Source organism: Diadema setosum, chromosome 9 (assembly GCF_964275005.1).
Source record: "Diadema setosum chromosome 9, eeDiaSeto1, whole genome shotgun sequence".
Classification (NCBI taxonomy): domain Eukaryota; kingdom Metazoa; phylum Echinodermata; class Echinoidea; order Diadematoida; family Diadematidae; genus Diadema; species Diadema setosum.
Genome location: NC_092693.1, coordinates 3,506,480 through 3,523,390, shown reverse-complemented (window position 1 = coordinate 3,523,390; position 16,911 = coordinate 3,506,480). Strand labels below are relative to the sequence as shown.

General features: G+C 36.7%; 1 protein-coding gene and 1 non-coding gene across 2 annotated transcripts in view; one reads left to right on the top strand and one right to left on the bottom strand.

The window, feature by feature from the left end:
• LOC140233520 (breast cancer anti-estrogen resistance protein 1-like) overlaps positions 1-7,361 on the bottom strand; it is a 112,765-nt gene extending 105,404 nt beyond the window's left edge. The window contains exon 1 of the mRNA XM_072313640.1: positions 7,270-7,361. Within this exon, the coding sequence (XP_072169741.1) occupies positions 7,270-7,284 (15 nt within the window). The 5' untranslated portion in view covers positions 7,285-7,361. The remainder of the gene's footprint in view (positions 1-7,269) is intronic.
• An 8,537-nt stretch (positions 7,362-15,898) lies between these two features.
• Trnaq-cug (transfer RNA glutamine (anticodon CUG)) lies at positions 15,899-15,970 on the top strand. The gene has a single exon. It is a non-coding gene; the product is annotated as a tRNA-Gln (tRNA).
• The last annotated feature ends 941 nt before the right edge of the window (positions 15,971-16,911 follow it).

Sequence of the window (16,911 nt, the reverse complement as noted above, 5' to 3'; positions counted from 1 at the left end):
TGATTCAAACGGGTCAACCCTCTCTCCCCTCGACTTTAATACAGAAATTACGTGATCAGAATGAAATGTAAATTTCTCACCAGATTTAGAAACAACTTATTTGGCAGATCTGAATGAGCTCAATGAGAAGTGCACAGTGACCTTTCAATGCAGCTATAACAACAAACGCATCAAGAAACAATGCTTAGACTCTACTGCACATTGTTACATCAAGAATGTATCATGTGTATCTATCCTACTGGCACATGCTCTTACTATCCAAGGGAAACCTGGAAGGCAATGATTTTCATGAGTGCAGTATAATTTAGACAATACATTGTACATTTGACGAACGAATAACAATAGCCCGTGCTCCAGCTGGGACCTTGGTGAATACACAGAATGATGTAACAAAAAGCACCCAAAAAAAAAATACAACTACAGAAATCTCAACATGACATAAATGCAAATTACAGGCAAAAAGGGGAATTCATTCTTTTTTAACAAAACATCACATACTTCACAAGAAAGTATGTAAACTTATCACATTTAGTAATGTAAGTTAAGTAGGCCCAAACTGATCAACGAACCAAGACTTCAGGTGGCCTGAGTTAGAAACTGTCTGATATACCCAGACAAGATACCAAACAGCTCACAGAAGAACGACTCTTCTGCACCGCTGCATTTCCATAATGAGATTCTTGCGCATTCTTATTCCCTCGTGAATTATGACAGATCAGAACAATGATGAGGTACTGCACTTGTGTTTAACCAAAATTAACTAACTAAAAAAAAAAAAATTATTTAGAAACAACAGCAACAACAATGAGCATTGATCACTAGACTTCTATCAAAACTTGTTAAGACCACCATCTGACAAGTCAGCTGCTACATGTATTGCACATGGCAGTTTTACTCTGGCTGCAAGTACAAATTGTACTCTGGCTGTTAGTACTTGATGCTCATTCCCAAAGCTGTGCTTCCTTTAACTGTAGGCACAGATAGTACCAATATACTCTGAGACAAGCCATCTTGCAAGATCATACGTGTATATATGTCACTACCATAAACATGGCCTAATTTCTCTTCCTTCTGTGATCATTGGCAACACCACAGTGTCTTTGTAATCACCCAAACTATTCTCAAATGATGTCCACCCCCTTGTCTCTAATTGCCCGCCTCCTGAAATGAAAAAACAAGGGCTTCTGCAAACATTTGCCATCAATCCTGCCAAATATTTACGGTACTTTTGTGCCGTGGTGATGATGATCACTGCCTCACGTAAAAACAAGAGCAAATTACGCGTTCGACAGTTCTGAGAGAAAGAGGTGAACGAAGAGCAGACATCGAGATTGTCTGAGGCCCAATTAATGCTTTATTCACGATCGCATCGATGTTTACCTTATCCTGTCTGAAAGCCCGGCCGGAGTTTGACTAACGTTCCTTCAAATCATAACATCAATAACCCCTGAAGTGTTGAGCATACATGTCCATGTCTGGACTACATAAATGGTCCTGTCTCCTGTACATTTTGGTATCAGCTCATGAGAGAATACACTGGAGAGACCATGATATGTAAATGACTGCAGTACACCATGTCTGTCAAATATTCTGCTTGTATATCTGCGGGTATAACACAAACTTTAGAAATGACACACTCATTATTTTACACACACAGGTGTACACAACATTCTGTAATGACATAGGTACTAAAAAGTGATAAATTCTGTAAAACGAATAAAAGAAACATCAAATCCTGAGATGTGTTTTACATTTGTAATCAAGTTTCCCAATTTGTTACCCTAATTTCAATGCTGAAATACACAGTGGTTTCTGCTGCTAAAATGCCGCAAAGAGGTTCTTAAATAGAGACTGTAATTTTAAAACTCAAAGAGTATACCACAAAGTATGTTTCCTAAGTCCATGCTTATACAAATACTGCCCCTGTGAGTTTGTAGGAAAGAATAATCACGGTAACCCACGAGGGGGATTTAGCGATAAAATTCATCCTCGCCAACCACTATGTGGCAAACCATCTCTAATTATACGTCAGCATTTCTCAATTTTGTTTTCATAATATATAATGTTCCCTGTTTGTTTATACGTAAAGCATGTAATGGGATTTACAAAGGATCATGATTATACAGGAACGGGGTTACACAGAAAGAGTGAATACAACTAGATAAAGGGCTCTATTTGGGCTTGAAACCCACAAACTATCTAACTTTGAAAGCACCCATCACAAGGGGCCAACCCAACAGTGTTGTCTCTGGAAAGGAATAGCGAGAACAGTGTTTGAACATTGCTGAAGCACAGGAAATCCTCCAATCTTGTTTGAATTTAATACTACAAGTGAATTTGTGACTGAAAAAGGATTAATCATTGTGTACCCTGAACATGCAATGAACCAAACCTCATTCAGTGTACATACCTTCATTGCTGTCATGATGATTATCTACACGCTAGACAGACCCATGACCATAATGCTGCTAAATGAATGACCATACTCATTGAATTTACATTGGTGATTCGAATTATGCTGTCATTGTTTACTAATGACTTTCATAAATATGCAGCGTTGCTCATTAGCAGAGTCTAGAAATGCAAAATATTGAATATTCATGACTAATTATGTATGGTATTGAGCCTGTTGTAATTGCATAGATAATCCAATAATCATCTTGAACTGGAAGGTTACTTTCATGTCAAGCTAATGTTAGCTTTCAATCAATTCATGAATAATGTATGTCATTTGACATGTACCTAAATCTCTTTTCATGAATCATGGGGTGAAAAATTGCCAAATCTACCTTGTTCATAAGCAAAAAACAAAAAAAAACAAAAAACAAAAACAAACAAACAAACAAACACACACGTTTATTAAAAAAAAAAAAAAAAAAAAAAAAAGGTTGACCAATCTCATTCCACTGCCATTATGATGATGTAAATGTTGAATGATGATTTGCCAATCTGGTATTTCTCTTTATTATGGATTTCTCCTAAAAGTTTGTTTTAATTTATACTGGGCGCTAATAGAATACTTTTTGGTATTACAGGTATATGGATATTTTTCAAACATACATCAAGCGCCACTGTGAATTCAGAATGCAAATTTGCCTTAAATCAAATCTCTTTTCACAAGATTACATACACAGACACACATACACAATCTTATCTGATCCTTTTTATTCATGAAATTACAGCCAATGGCAATTAGATAAAGGTCAAAGGTCAGAACAGTTGACAAGAGGATCAATGACGCTCACTGTTGAATCAGAAGAAGTACAGTGACATAAATATCAAGAACACAGGCTTTACAATGAAGCCATCCTGGGGTTTGGCTGATACAGACTACTTTAATATTTCAAGTTAAGCCACAGCTAATAGATGATTCACCTTTTATAGGAGCTCTAGATAGCTCATGGCCAGATGAAATTAGATCATTGGAATGCACAGAGGACTCAACCGTTTCCAAATATTATTTTCATGATGTCCTGGTTCCAGATCAGCTTCTTTTCATCAGCTCTCATCAGTATTCATCTTTCTTTCCTAGGTCTCGACTCTCTCTCCTCCTCAGTTTCTATTTTTTTTTTCTCCTCTGCATTATTAAATGTCATGATTCTTTGTTCTCCCTCTCGTCAATCAAGTCCCAGAAAGATGATATATTTTTCTGTTATTTAATGCTGCACCATTTCATTCCTTTTTTTTATTGTTAGTGTTTTTCCTGAAATGGAAAAAAATACAGTGTATCATTCAGTGGAGTCCTACATTTTCAATTAGTAGCTCACCTCAGTTGCAGAATTTTCAGAAGCCTAAATCATAACTGTTTTTTAAAGCAGCAACACATTTGAAAATCCAAAATTCTGTGTCTTTCTCATATTGGTAAGCTGTAAATTTCTCTATCTCCCTTTGTGCAAAATTTATGAATTTCATCAATTCCTCTAGTCTTTCTGCAATGTAGGCCCTATAATATGCAATGAAATTCTGACGTACCCATTTCTCAATTACATTTTCTGCAGCCCAATTTCCATAAGACATGTTGGGTTTAAAGAGAGCAGGCTGATTGCGACATGAAATTGTTCATGAATTCAAGTTATTACTGCACATGTTCACGAAATGTGTGCTCATACAGTCGTAAATATGATTTATAAATATAGCTGTGCTGTGCTCCTCTGGCACGCATCAGTAAAATAGCTATGATTCGTTCAGAATAAATATAACACAATCTACATTCATAGTATAGCCACTGTATCATTACCAAACCAGCGGCATTTCCCACCGAACCAATATCCTTCTGAAAGCTGATACATGTATATTTCAGTACAGACTGTTTGGAGCAGTGGTTTATTGTACAAGCGTTTTGCAGGGCATATTGCCGTTATTATTATCATATCCATCGCCACCACAGGCAGGCAAGTAGCCGCTGGTGTGGAATACGCATCAAGGCTGATTACGACACAAGGTACAACCAGCAACTACCGGCAGCAGAGCGTAGATAATGGATGATTCACTTCATCACTGCCACCATTTCGCATGCTACTAGTAAAGATCCCAGGACCCACCCACTGATGGAATGTGCAGTATAGGAACAAGAAAGACTTTAAACAAGATAGTGAGAGGGAAAAAAGGAAAACAAAAATGAAACAAAGAAAACAAATAATGCTATCAAAACAATATGAAACAGAGCAATAAAGACAGCAGTCATATAACGGAATATAAAGAGTTGATTAAAAAGTTATATCGTAGAAAAAGATAGTGAGAGCAGGGCTTGACATGTAATGTTTAAGCAGAGGCCCAGTGACCTGGGGCCACTGAAAATTTACATCGGGCCACCAAATTTCCAAAAAGGCTATCTTTGGTGGCCCAATGGATTGTCATGTTTTCATTTATTTCGGGCCACCAAAGTTTCAGATTTAAAGATTTTAGAGGCACAAACAGGCCACCAGTGAAATAAATTAGTGTGTGTCCTGAAGAGATACTTATACACAACTAAACAAAAAAAAAAAGGTAAGAAATAGATAGGAAACACATTTCTTTTCTTTTTTTTAATAAAAAAAGAATATGAGCACTATCAATATTGTCAGACTGACAAACAGCGGCACATTCACAATATGCATACCTTTGGTAGAGTGCTAACATGTGTATACACGCCTCTATTTTCTAAGCAGACTTACTGTACATTGATTGCGCATAAACAGGAGTGACTTAGTGTTGCACCCTATGGCATATGCCACACGTTATGGAAACAAGGAAGAGATACTCTCCTTTGGATATTTCACGAAATAAAGTGCTCTTTCTGATCCGCAAAATCTTGTTTTAAATAGAAAACCACAAACTGAATACTTAATTTGATAAGATGACATCATAAGGTATCAGTTTAAAGCTAACAATGCTTTCCGTATTTCCACAGAAGGCCTCACTATTTAGTACTTGTGAGTGAGGGTAGCAGCATTACATGGTTGTTTCTTGAAAAGCATAGTTCATATCATAAAAGAGTGACAGCGTACATGCATTCAATAGTAACCTCAGGACACATAATTTTATGAAGTGTTAATAACAAGGCATGTGAGATGTCCATAAAAAAAAAAATTGTATCATTCATGACTCACAGTCTACCCAATCATAAACCTCACAAATGTCTCTGAGCATACAATACAGTGAGTTAATATGAGGTGCAAGGTTGTCTGCCTTGTAATTGAATGCTTGGATAGCATACCAGTGGTGGATCCAGAAGGGGGCGCACCGGGTGCGGGCCCCCTCTTTATTTTTTGCTAAAACAAAAAAAGAAAAAAAGAAAAAATGGGGAGCATGGCCCCCCTCCCCTTTATGGAATTCCTAGATCTGCCCCTGCGTACTTAAAAAGTGAATAAAAGTGGCAGAAGATTTCTCCACTAAAATTTTATAGGCCTTTACCTACAATTTTACTGCTTCTTACATAAGGAGGAACTGCACAGTAGCTAACCGTACCACCATCACATTTTCTTCGTGTCCCTAAGAGGGATTAAATTTCCATGGTAAGTGTCATTGACACATATATTTTATGTCACCATCCTGGTAGGGATTGGAGAGTGCTGTCAGCAATATTCACTGGAGTTGCTTTAAAAGTAGCAGTGAAATTCCCCTACACATGCTCCAAACAGCAAAGAAAAATTGTACAATGCAATAAGGAAAATTTTGTAACTTAAAAACAAACAAATACAATCATACACTACATTTAGTAACTGGTCACTTTCTGTTGCACATTTTTGTGTAGTTGCTATTGCAAAGACGGTCATTTCCTTGATTAACTGAGCAAACAGACTTTGTTCAGTAACACTATCTATAGATTCAAATGAAATCCAGCTAATACATATTACTGTAAAACGAGGAATGTTTGTGTGCATTTCAATTTCGCGAATTTTGCAAGAGCCAAGATTCACTAAATTGAAATGCACGCAAAAGTTCTTGTCTGCACTGTATGCATTGAATGCCAGTGGCAATTCACAAAAATTTCACGGCACGAAAAAGGCCATCGGCTCCAATTTGCAAAAATTTCATGTCGCGAATATATCTTGTTCTACAGTGAGTCATAAAAAAGCCTCATGTATGGAGTCAAAACAACTGCTTCACAGTTCACTTAACCTCAAGAGGAATGATGTCATTGGAGAAGCTGCATGTGTGTTGTTAATTACATTGTCTTTGCTCAAGTTTATTGTCCTTCTCACTTCTGTCAAACCTTGATTAACTCTGCTAAATTTCATGGCAGTATCATATTCCCACATATTATGCAGGTACTGTATTGGGATTTACCAGGTGGAGAACAATCCATTCATGGTCTGTAACAGGCAAAGCAAAACATGGCAAAACATGGCAAACTTATCATTATCATTCATTATCATTAGCATTCTTTCAGCACTCACACACATACACACACACACCACACACACACACACACACACACACACACATACACACACACACATACACACACACACAAATAATATATCATACAAAAAACAAATGCAATCTCTCACTTAAAACTCTTCCTCTTTCTCCCCCTCCTGACAGTTCATTTCTATTGTTTTACCGGGTATACCTCACTCATCCATCAACATTCCACTTCCAATGATATCATCCACAATGTTCTTGTTGATTCCATCTGAATTCTATACAACAGATGGTGACAAAGAATCACACACACACACACACACACCCACACACAAATGAAATCATGTTTGACAGATATCTATGCACCAAAAAACAAAAACAAAAAAAAGAAGAAAAGTAACAGGATTGAGGATTGTAACTTACCCCTCTGTATGCCATTGTTTTGTTATTGTTTCTTCTTTCCTTGCTTCACGACTCCCAGTCACCACTCTTCCATCAGTCATGTGGTAGTCTGCAGGGAGACAAAGTCATGTGTTTAGCAAATTGCAACATAACGGCAGCCCGTCTAATCCCTCTTCAACGGGTGAAAGGACAGGGGTCTGGTTCTCGCATTAGACGTGGCAGCCCTCAGTCCGCAAGACTGCATCACTTCGAACCAAACATCCACGCAGTACAATAATTCCAGTTCACTTTTCTACAGCAGTCACATAAATACACTATAGAGCCAAAAGTATAATTGCACATGGAGACATACAAGTAAAAACTGTACACAATATTTGGCATTTCACAAACAAGGGTGCATAGCATGTAGTTTTGTATGTCCACAAATAGCAATGTACACGTAGTAATTACGCTCTTCTAATCTGCTCATAACCTCTTCTCAAGCTACAGGGCCCTCCACCCATTTGAAAGAATGCATTCCACTCCTGTGCTTAAGTCAACATTAAACAAACAGTCACATTAAACAATCAGAACATAAAACTATTAAAACAAATGAATAGTCATCGTGGTTTGGTCTGTTATTGAAGGGATCGTATAGTTTTGGTCAAGACCTAACGGCAGATTTAAAACATTTTTTGGTGAAATAAGAAACCTCTTATGAAATATGAAAGAGCATGTAATTTCAAGAAGGATTCAACGTTTATTTGATGAAATTAGTCCTGAAACGGCTGATATATCAAAAAAAAAAACAATCCTAATACAATTGACAGGCCACAACTTTTATTAGGATCTCTTTGTTTTACCTTGTTTTCTGATATCTCAGTCATTTAAAAACCGATTTTCATCAAATAAACTTTTGATTCCCTTTGGAATTGTATGCTCTTTAACATTTCATAGAGTGGTTTCTGAATATCTCACAAAACGTTACAAGCTGAATCCTCACCTCAACCAGTACTGTACAGTCCCTATAAAATAGGGTTATAATCATTCATGGGGAAGGCGGAGCATACAGTAGATAAGCATGAAAAAGACCATATAAGGATATGGCACAAAACATTCATGTTACATATGAAGAAAAAAGGAGATAGAGGGGGTACACTCAGTAGGTCTCGGACAATTACCCCCCCCCCCCCCCCCACCCCTCCCTCCAGCAATAGATGACTCATCAAACTTGGAAGTATGATATGTCCTTAAATCATTTGATAAAAAAATGATAATAAAGAAAAGTAGAGGGAACATTGGGGTTCTCCCCTTATCTCTTTTTATCCCCTCCCCGCCCCCCGCCCCCCACACCAGACATTTATTTAGACGCAACTTCCACAAAACAGTAGTGCGGAAGGAAGTGTTGGTAGTCACAATGTGGAGCATGTGCATTGTTCCTATTGTACACCAAGTGATGCATGTACACTTGTATGTGCGTACATCCTGTATATTGTGTGTACAAGCACCATAGCACTCATAACCCTGAGACTAAAGCTTCATGTAACAGGCTGCATGAACGCATGATCCATATCTTGAACAATATGCTTCTTACGACATCCTGAAAACAAGGGTAAAACTCATTGGCACTACACACTTCTCCACAGGGACTGCACGCAGGGCTAAGAAACCACTGGCTTGTGAAAACTCATTTATCATGTACAATGTATGAACTTGCATTTAGTCTATCAAAATTAGAAAAGAACAACAAATCTGAAATGAAGCAAGATACAACTACATACATTGTAAATATGCACTCTACCCTGCCCTGAAAGTGTGAAAAATGTAGTCTTCTCCAGTCCTGACAATAGGCAAATGCAGATCATGATGCCACAACACAATGTGACAATGACATTATATACTGAATTGTCTTAATTCTGACCGTAAGTTGTATAACAACTGCAACTGGTGGTCATGTGTCACACAAACAGCTAAAACACTTACTTCGATATCAACCAAGAAGTACATAGTACATCCATGGACAAGATGATTAAAAACCTATACTACAATGCATACATACTGGTTAGGGAATGAATGGTTCCATAACACCTATGTAAATTCAATCTTATCTGTATTGACATCAACAACTTCTTGGGAGCATCCAAGAAGATCTGGAAGAATTGTCCTCTTGCACATTACAATGCAGCCATCATTAGAGTAAGACAATCCAATTCTGACATTTTGATACCCTGGCTCGAGAAGAAGAAAATATAACATTTATAAGCACTCCTCAAGCTGTGATATATACAATGGTTTGTATATCTATTTATTCATTGTTTGTGGGTATTTCCACAGTAGAAGGGTACATTTCAGGGATGTCCAATATGCATTTCTTTCCAATACAATATGATCTTTCTGAAAACTCTAATGAGAGAAATCTTTGCCCCAAACTTGCTTTAAACAAGGAATCAATTCAATTCAATTCAATTCATTTTAAAGGGAGCGTATAGTTTCGGTTGAGACCTAATTTCAGGTTTCTAAAATTTTTTGATGAGATAATGAGAAGCCTCCCATGAAATATGAAAGAGCATGTAATTCCATGAGGAATTCAACGTTTATTTAATGAAAATTGGTTTTGAAATTGCTGAGATATCCAAAACAGAGCGATTCTAATAAGTGTGGGACCCACACTTTATCACAATTGCTTTGTTTTACTTTGTTTTTGGATGTTTCAGTCATGTTCCAAACTCGATTTTCATCAAATAAACTTTGAATTCCTCTTAAAATGGTATGCTCTGTACTATTTCATAAGTGTTTTCTTGATATCTCTCAAAAAGTTAAAAGCCCAATTCTCATCTCCACCAATACTGTACCATCCCTTTAATCGTTCCATTAAAAAAAAAATTAAAAAAAAAAATTGATTTTTTAAAGCCAAAATGAACATTTCAGGCAAACATACATGTATGTAATGCTAGACTGACATCTACGTACATAACATATGAAGGTCAAATAATAAAATCTCATGGAAAATTTGCTTTTCAACCAAATGGCCTGATATCAATTAGAAAAGATAAGAACAGCCCTAAAATTCTGTCGAACACTGTGTTTTATACCATTTCTTGAATTAGTGGTATGTACGTAACGTGGACTGACCAAATTGTCTCATTTCACACTATTATACAATAAATAGCCCACAAGAAGTTAGCAAAAGTTAACACAAGTTAACTTTACAAAACATATATTTTGACAATTAACATTGCTAACGTAAAGGTTACCTTTTTCTTATTTAAGGTACAGTGTACACTGTACTTACACAGTGCTAACTTAAAGGTTACCTTTTCCTTATTTAAGGTACAGTGTACACGGTACAGTGTACACGCTACAGTGTACACGGTACTTATACAGGAAGTCATAATGGGAAGGGGGTTAAAGTCCAGTGATAGGGCAAAGCTTCCCACTGTACTTTGTCTGAGTAATTATTGTAAAGAATGTGCAGCACTGTTTATCAATACTGAAACTAGACACAGACACTGCATTCTGAAACTCCATATTTCAGAATAGGCATGAGCCATTTCTATGGCTGATATTGTGGTAAATCAATAATAACGTAGTATGGTAAGGTACTCCATTTCTTTACCTTTTCTAACATGCCCATCAATAACATACCTTTCTATGTTATTCTTGCTTAAATAATATAGTTGGTAGAAATGCTGCATTTCAATAAGATATTACAAAACAATTCAAATTCCAGCTACATGTACAATGTACTTAGTATATGACACTGTATAAATTGGCACAGTACATGACATTTAGAACTGAACACAAGACACAAATTCCAGTCTTTGGCTATCTTTTATATCCCTCTCTTCAACGGCAGTGAAACAACTAGAACTTTAACACACAGATCTATTTTACTACCTACATGCATATCAACATGAAAACTGACATCTAGAATTCACAGCTGATTTTCTCATGCAACACTATGTTCTTTGTCAACAACAACAAACCAATTCATTTACTTGCTGATGACTAACTCAAGATTGTATTACAAAAGTGTGTTGACCCTACATTGTAGCACACTCTCATCAACCTAAGCACTACAGAGTGAATCAATTTGTCAGAAACAAAGGCATAGAATATCATGGGGGGGGGGGGGGAGGGGATAAGACTGTAGCATATCGCATGAAACACTACTAAGTACCAAAATGCTTTATTTCCTTTGGGCATTCCCACTCGTGTTCCATTACTATTAGCAAGAAATAGGGCTATAAACACAATGAATAGGGACTTGGTGGATATGATTTGGCTAAACTGTGTATCATTACCTGAAAATACCAAAATTGCCACTCTATTTTCTCTTTCTTTCCTCTTCTTTTCAACTAGAAACTGCTTCAAGCGTACCTAATATAAATCTCAGCCTTGGTGGCTCATTGGGAAAGAGCAAGGTAAACAAATTTGTCAGGTCCTTTATTTACAGAATGTAAGTGCACCGACAATTGCGATACTGCCGTCATCAAAAGGCACTTATCCTTCTCTGCCTAGTGTTTTACAGGACTTATATAGTATACAATTGGTCTTTTAAGTGGGCTTTTTTTTCTTTCTTTTTTTTGGTGTCTCATGGTTGTGATTGCTTTCTAATGATGCCTTTAATCCTTTCCTTCAGCCGCAAATGCCTTGATAAATCAAAACTCACAGATCAAACTTCAAGAAGAAGCCATAACAGATAAAAATGAAGAAATGGTGTGCAGTTTTCTTACGCAATCTGCCAATAATTTGACCACAGCAATGTCCAAAATTTGACCGCCTGCTACATGTACTGTAGAAACGATGTAGGCCTATGGGCCTTTTACTACCCTTGCGCGTGGTCGAACCTTGGCACGGAGGTCGAACCTGGTGCAAATGCCGATATGCATACATAGACTTTATCAACAAGTGTATCTACAGTTTTTCAAAAATGAAGAATGTATACTGGTATGGTTATCTTTGCGACTTCGGGCAATCATGATCTGCTGACCTGTGTTGTCATCAACAACATTTCACATCATTCCATAAATCCATGGATCAGTGCTATCCACAAGAAAAATGACAAATACAGTTGTAAATGAGGCAAAATTTTCTACAACACAGTCTGGTCTCAAGCCTTTTCACATGTGCATGAGGAGAAATTGTAAATATGATTATTCCAAACGATAATCTCAAACGAATCCAACTCCAACAGAATAGTTACGTTGACTGTTCTACTTCTAGAACGGAAGGGGAGGGCGAGCCGAAACTCTGGGCTACTACACTGACTGCAGCCTTCGCGGCAGGCCCGCTGTGATTTCACCTGCTTCGCGGTCGGCGGAGGGGACTCCACCGCGATACAGACAGTATGCTCTAAAAATACGGAGAATTTATCTGCTTTTATCGCCAGATAATTTAAGTAATATGTCAAGGCCTGGCAATAAAATGAGTCAGAAATAACGATAAACTGTGAACAATATTAGATCTTACCGGCTATCTGGTCTTAAATCCGGCAAATCTACACCGGAAGTGTCAATGTTTTCCTCAGATATCACAGGCGAAACACTCGTTACGATCCACAGTTCCAACTAGGTATAGGAATTGCACATCCACACAGTAAACCCTGTTACCGTAACGTACGTACCGCTAAAATCAGCTGTCAAGGCCTAAGTGGCCACCAAGAGAGGGCGACATACATGATTCACCGTGGAATTGGTTCAGTGCTCAGCACAATGAGTATCTAGTCAAACAGTGAATTTTGTTTTCTGTGAAGTGAGACAATGGTCAGAATTCTCTGGGCCCTGTCTTATAAAGACTTGTGATAGAAATCAATCACAAGTTTATTGAGAGCTGCAATGCAAGTTGCGATTGATTTGGGGACTTGTCATTGATTTGAAGTCTTAATAAGTCTTTATATCTGAACTACGAAAAAGATATTACACTGACCGTTCCATTTTCGATAATTTATGTCATCTCCTCTGCCAAGTATATAATGACAGAATGACATTACAAAGATAAAACAGAAGAAAAGTTAGTTTTGTTCATTGATATCTTGAGTTGTTTGCTATACAGCTTTCAATAAAATCACTTTCCCTGCATTTCAAAATAAGGCTCCTTTCTTTTCTTTTCTTTTCTTTTCTTTACTTTTCTTTTCTTTTCTTTTTGTCCCTCCTAACACCTTTTGCATTTGAAATACGCTGTTCTGGTAAATCGTCAAATTCAACATTAATATAAATGACAAAGATTTATGAAGGAACTGCATATATAGCTTGTAAATATCTGAATGCCAGTATTTTCTTCATAAGTAGAGCAATCCAAGTTACTGCTATGTTTTGTTTTAATAAGGATTGCGTTCGAGAGGCGACTATAGCCGGTGGTATCTGATATGGTAGTGCATGGCATTATACTGAAGTCTTCACTAGAAGAGATCATCGTATACATGCCTCGATTTACCCCTGCGGAAGAAGCTGGCTATTGCCAAACCTGGAATCCCTTACGTTGGCGGTGCTGATGCCGAACAGATAAAGTGCAGTTTATTTAACGTCAAGTTCTTCATTTGACTTCAGCGAATATAGAGACAGAGTAAAATCTGATGAACAGAATGATAACGGTTGAATCAAAATCAGACATAAGATTTTTTTTTAAGTTATGATATGCGAAGGATGTTTTTCTTTGATTTCAATTCCGTGTCAAACAAGAGAGAGAAATTTAGTGAAGATTACTGCTCAGAGTAAAATTTATGAGATGATGATATCGTTATTACTAGTATCACCTCCGCAAATATCAGTGTATGCGTGGTTTTCGTTTATCGTATCAGTGAGCTAAGAAAACATGAGGAAACTTTGATATTTTCTTACTTGAGGTCCAAGTCTGATGAAACCTACGTGATTCTAAGGCTGATTTTGCTCTAGTTATTTAGACAATTTCAACAAGGCCCGGAAATGCTTCGTAAGGCTGAAACAAGAACTTTCACAATGCGTTAGATTTGTTCTGACTGAAAGAGTATGCAAGCGTAGTTCAATAAAATGATATTCCATTTTAGCTCATTTTTTTTTCTTTTGGAATGATTACCCATAGATACAGACGGTTACAGCTCGTTATTCCGAAGGTTCGTTATTCCGAAGGCTCTTCAGTCCGAAGATTCGTTATTCCGAAGGTTCGTTTTTCCGAATTTCATTTTCGGATTCACAAATCTTCGGAATAACGAACCTTCGGAATAACGCCACAAAATGTTCGGATTACTAAGTAACGAACCCTTTTTCATTTTCGGATTAACGAACCTCTAGGTATAGGGAATTTGTGTGTTTCGGATTAACGAACCTTCGGAATAACGAACCTTCGGAATATCGAACCTTCGGAATAACGAACAGCACCCGATACTATCACGGTTTACAACTGACTCAGTAGAGTAAAGATCTACAGTGAGGGTTCTCAGGTCTGTGAAACAGGTCATTACAAAATTGTCCGATCAATTACTCACTCCAAAATATGACGCCACAATATAACTGACTGCCTGCAGGCAGGCAATAGCCGGAGATGAAGTTTGCCTCAAGTTCTAAACAACAACGCGTCCAGAACATTTCCTTGGAGTAAGAGAATGAAAACAAAGACCCAATGGACAGCCATTCTGAATGATAGGGGAAACGAATGATATAATACCATGGTATCAAAGTTATGACAATCCCCATGATGGGAGAAATCTGCTACGTCAAACTATTACTGAGTACGATACCTCCATATGTATATATATATATATATATATATATATATATATATATATATATATATATATATATATATATACACATATACATATACATATAAATATATATATGTATATATATATATATATATACATATATATATATGTATATATATATATATAGATATAGATATATATATGTGTATATATATATATATATATATATATATATATATATATATATATATATATCGTGTGTGTATGTGTGTGGTGGATTTAGGGACATGGGTTATGATTTTTGATGTAATAAAAAAAAATCGTTTTAATAAATTCAAGAATGTTTTATTAGATTTTAATTTACTGAGGCTCTCATGCCATGTTTTTCCTGTTATTTGTCGATTTTATACTATTAGCAGGCTTGCATGTTATGCTGTTATTTCATTTGCATATCTTGTACGATTAAGAGGAAGTGGTTTTTTTTTTTCAGTTTGATTACGTTGATAACGTTGAATGTTAGTATTCGTTTCATTGTGAAAACGACGGTGACATCAAACGGAATTCTAATTAAAGATATTATTTACAAAAGTGTGTGTGTGTGTGTGTGTGTGTGTGTGTGGGTGTGGGTGTATATATATATATATATATATATATATATATATATATATATACACAAATGTAACATATGTGAATAGAATAGATACGGTAAATAAATATAGAGATACTATCTAGATATCTATCTATGAAGCACAATGTGGAGATATAAATAGATAATAGATAGATGGATAGATAGATAGATAGATAGGTAGATAGATGGATAGATTTTCATAAGTGCAGAGATATAGGGAGAGAGATAGACAGGGAGAGGGAGAGCTCAAGAGAGAGGGGAAGTGTGTGTCTGTGTGTTGTGTGTGTCTGTGTGTCTTTGTGTCTGTGTGTGTGAGAGTGTGACAGGTCACAACAAGAAGAACTCCATCCTATTTATACAACGGTCCCATGGTGTAATGGTTAGCACTCGAGACTCTGAATCTCGCGATCCGAGTTCAAATCTCGGTGGGACCTTCTTTTGATGGACGAACAAAAATGACAGAAGCTTTCTTCACACTCTGCTACTTGTTTTTGTTTTGCTTTGTTCGTGTTTTTTTTTTTTCACTTTGCGTCATTGAAATGGTTAGGCAAGTGTGTTCCTCACTGTGTATACCCAGATGTTTTAATAAAATAATAGTAAATATTTCTGACAAACAGTCCTTCCTTTTTCTTCCAACTTACTGCAGCCTCCCTCCCTCCCCCCCCCCTTCCCCAGACTTTCTGCCATCTGCAGTTATCACATTGTGTACATAAAATTACATTTTTGTCTATCATATACATGTCACGCACTCAATAAAATGAGATGGTGTGTGACTTCACGTGACTAGGTTTGCTTTGCCGATGTTTGATTACATAACTTGGCCTTCCTCACTGTTTGGATTGTATCATAAAGCACAGTATCGGCCTTTCAAGAGACGAAAACAATGTCAAATTCCAAAGCACGATTAATATCTTGCACTCCCATTGTTTTGTTTTGTTTTGTTTTGTTTTTTTACATTTTCTGCACAAATGATAATGCTCCTCACATTGCAATTTCTATCAAACTGTTATTCTCAGCGAGAAATAAAAGCACGGACCTTTTGTGTCACTGTCAAATTTTGTTAGCTTTTGTTAACAGGATGTTCACGGGATGGAGTCACAACAGTCTTGTTCCGTTGGATCCATGTCCGATGCTGCCACACGAAAAAAAATATTTGAAGTATGTGCTAAACTGAAGCTGCTTCAGAGATAGGAAAACAAGCGATTCATGTGTCATTGCATACACTTTTTAAGGAAAATGTGTCTTTAAGATGGTAATTTCTTTTCGCCATCCTTAGTTATATAAGATGAGCAGTACATACTAGTACAGACAAGGTGATTCGCAAATGAATATTGCGCAAAAAAAAAAAAAAATTATGAAATAAAATCACAATTAC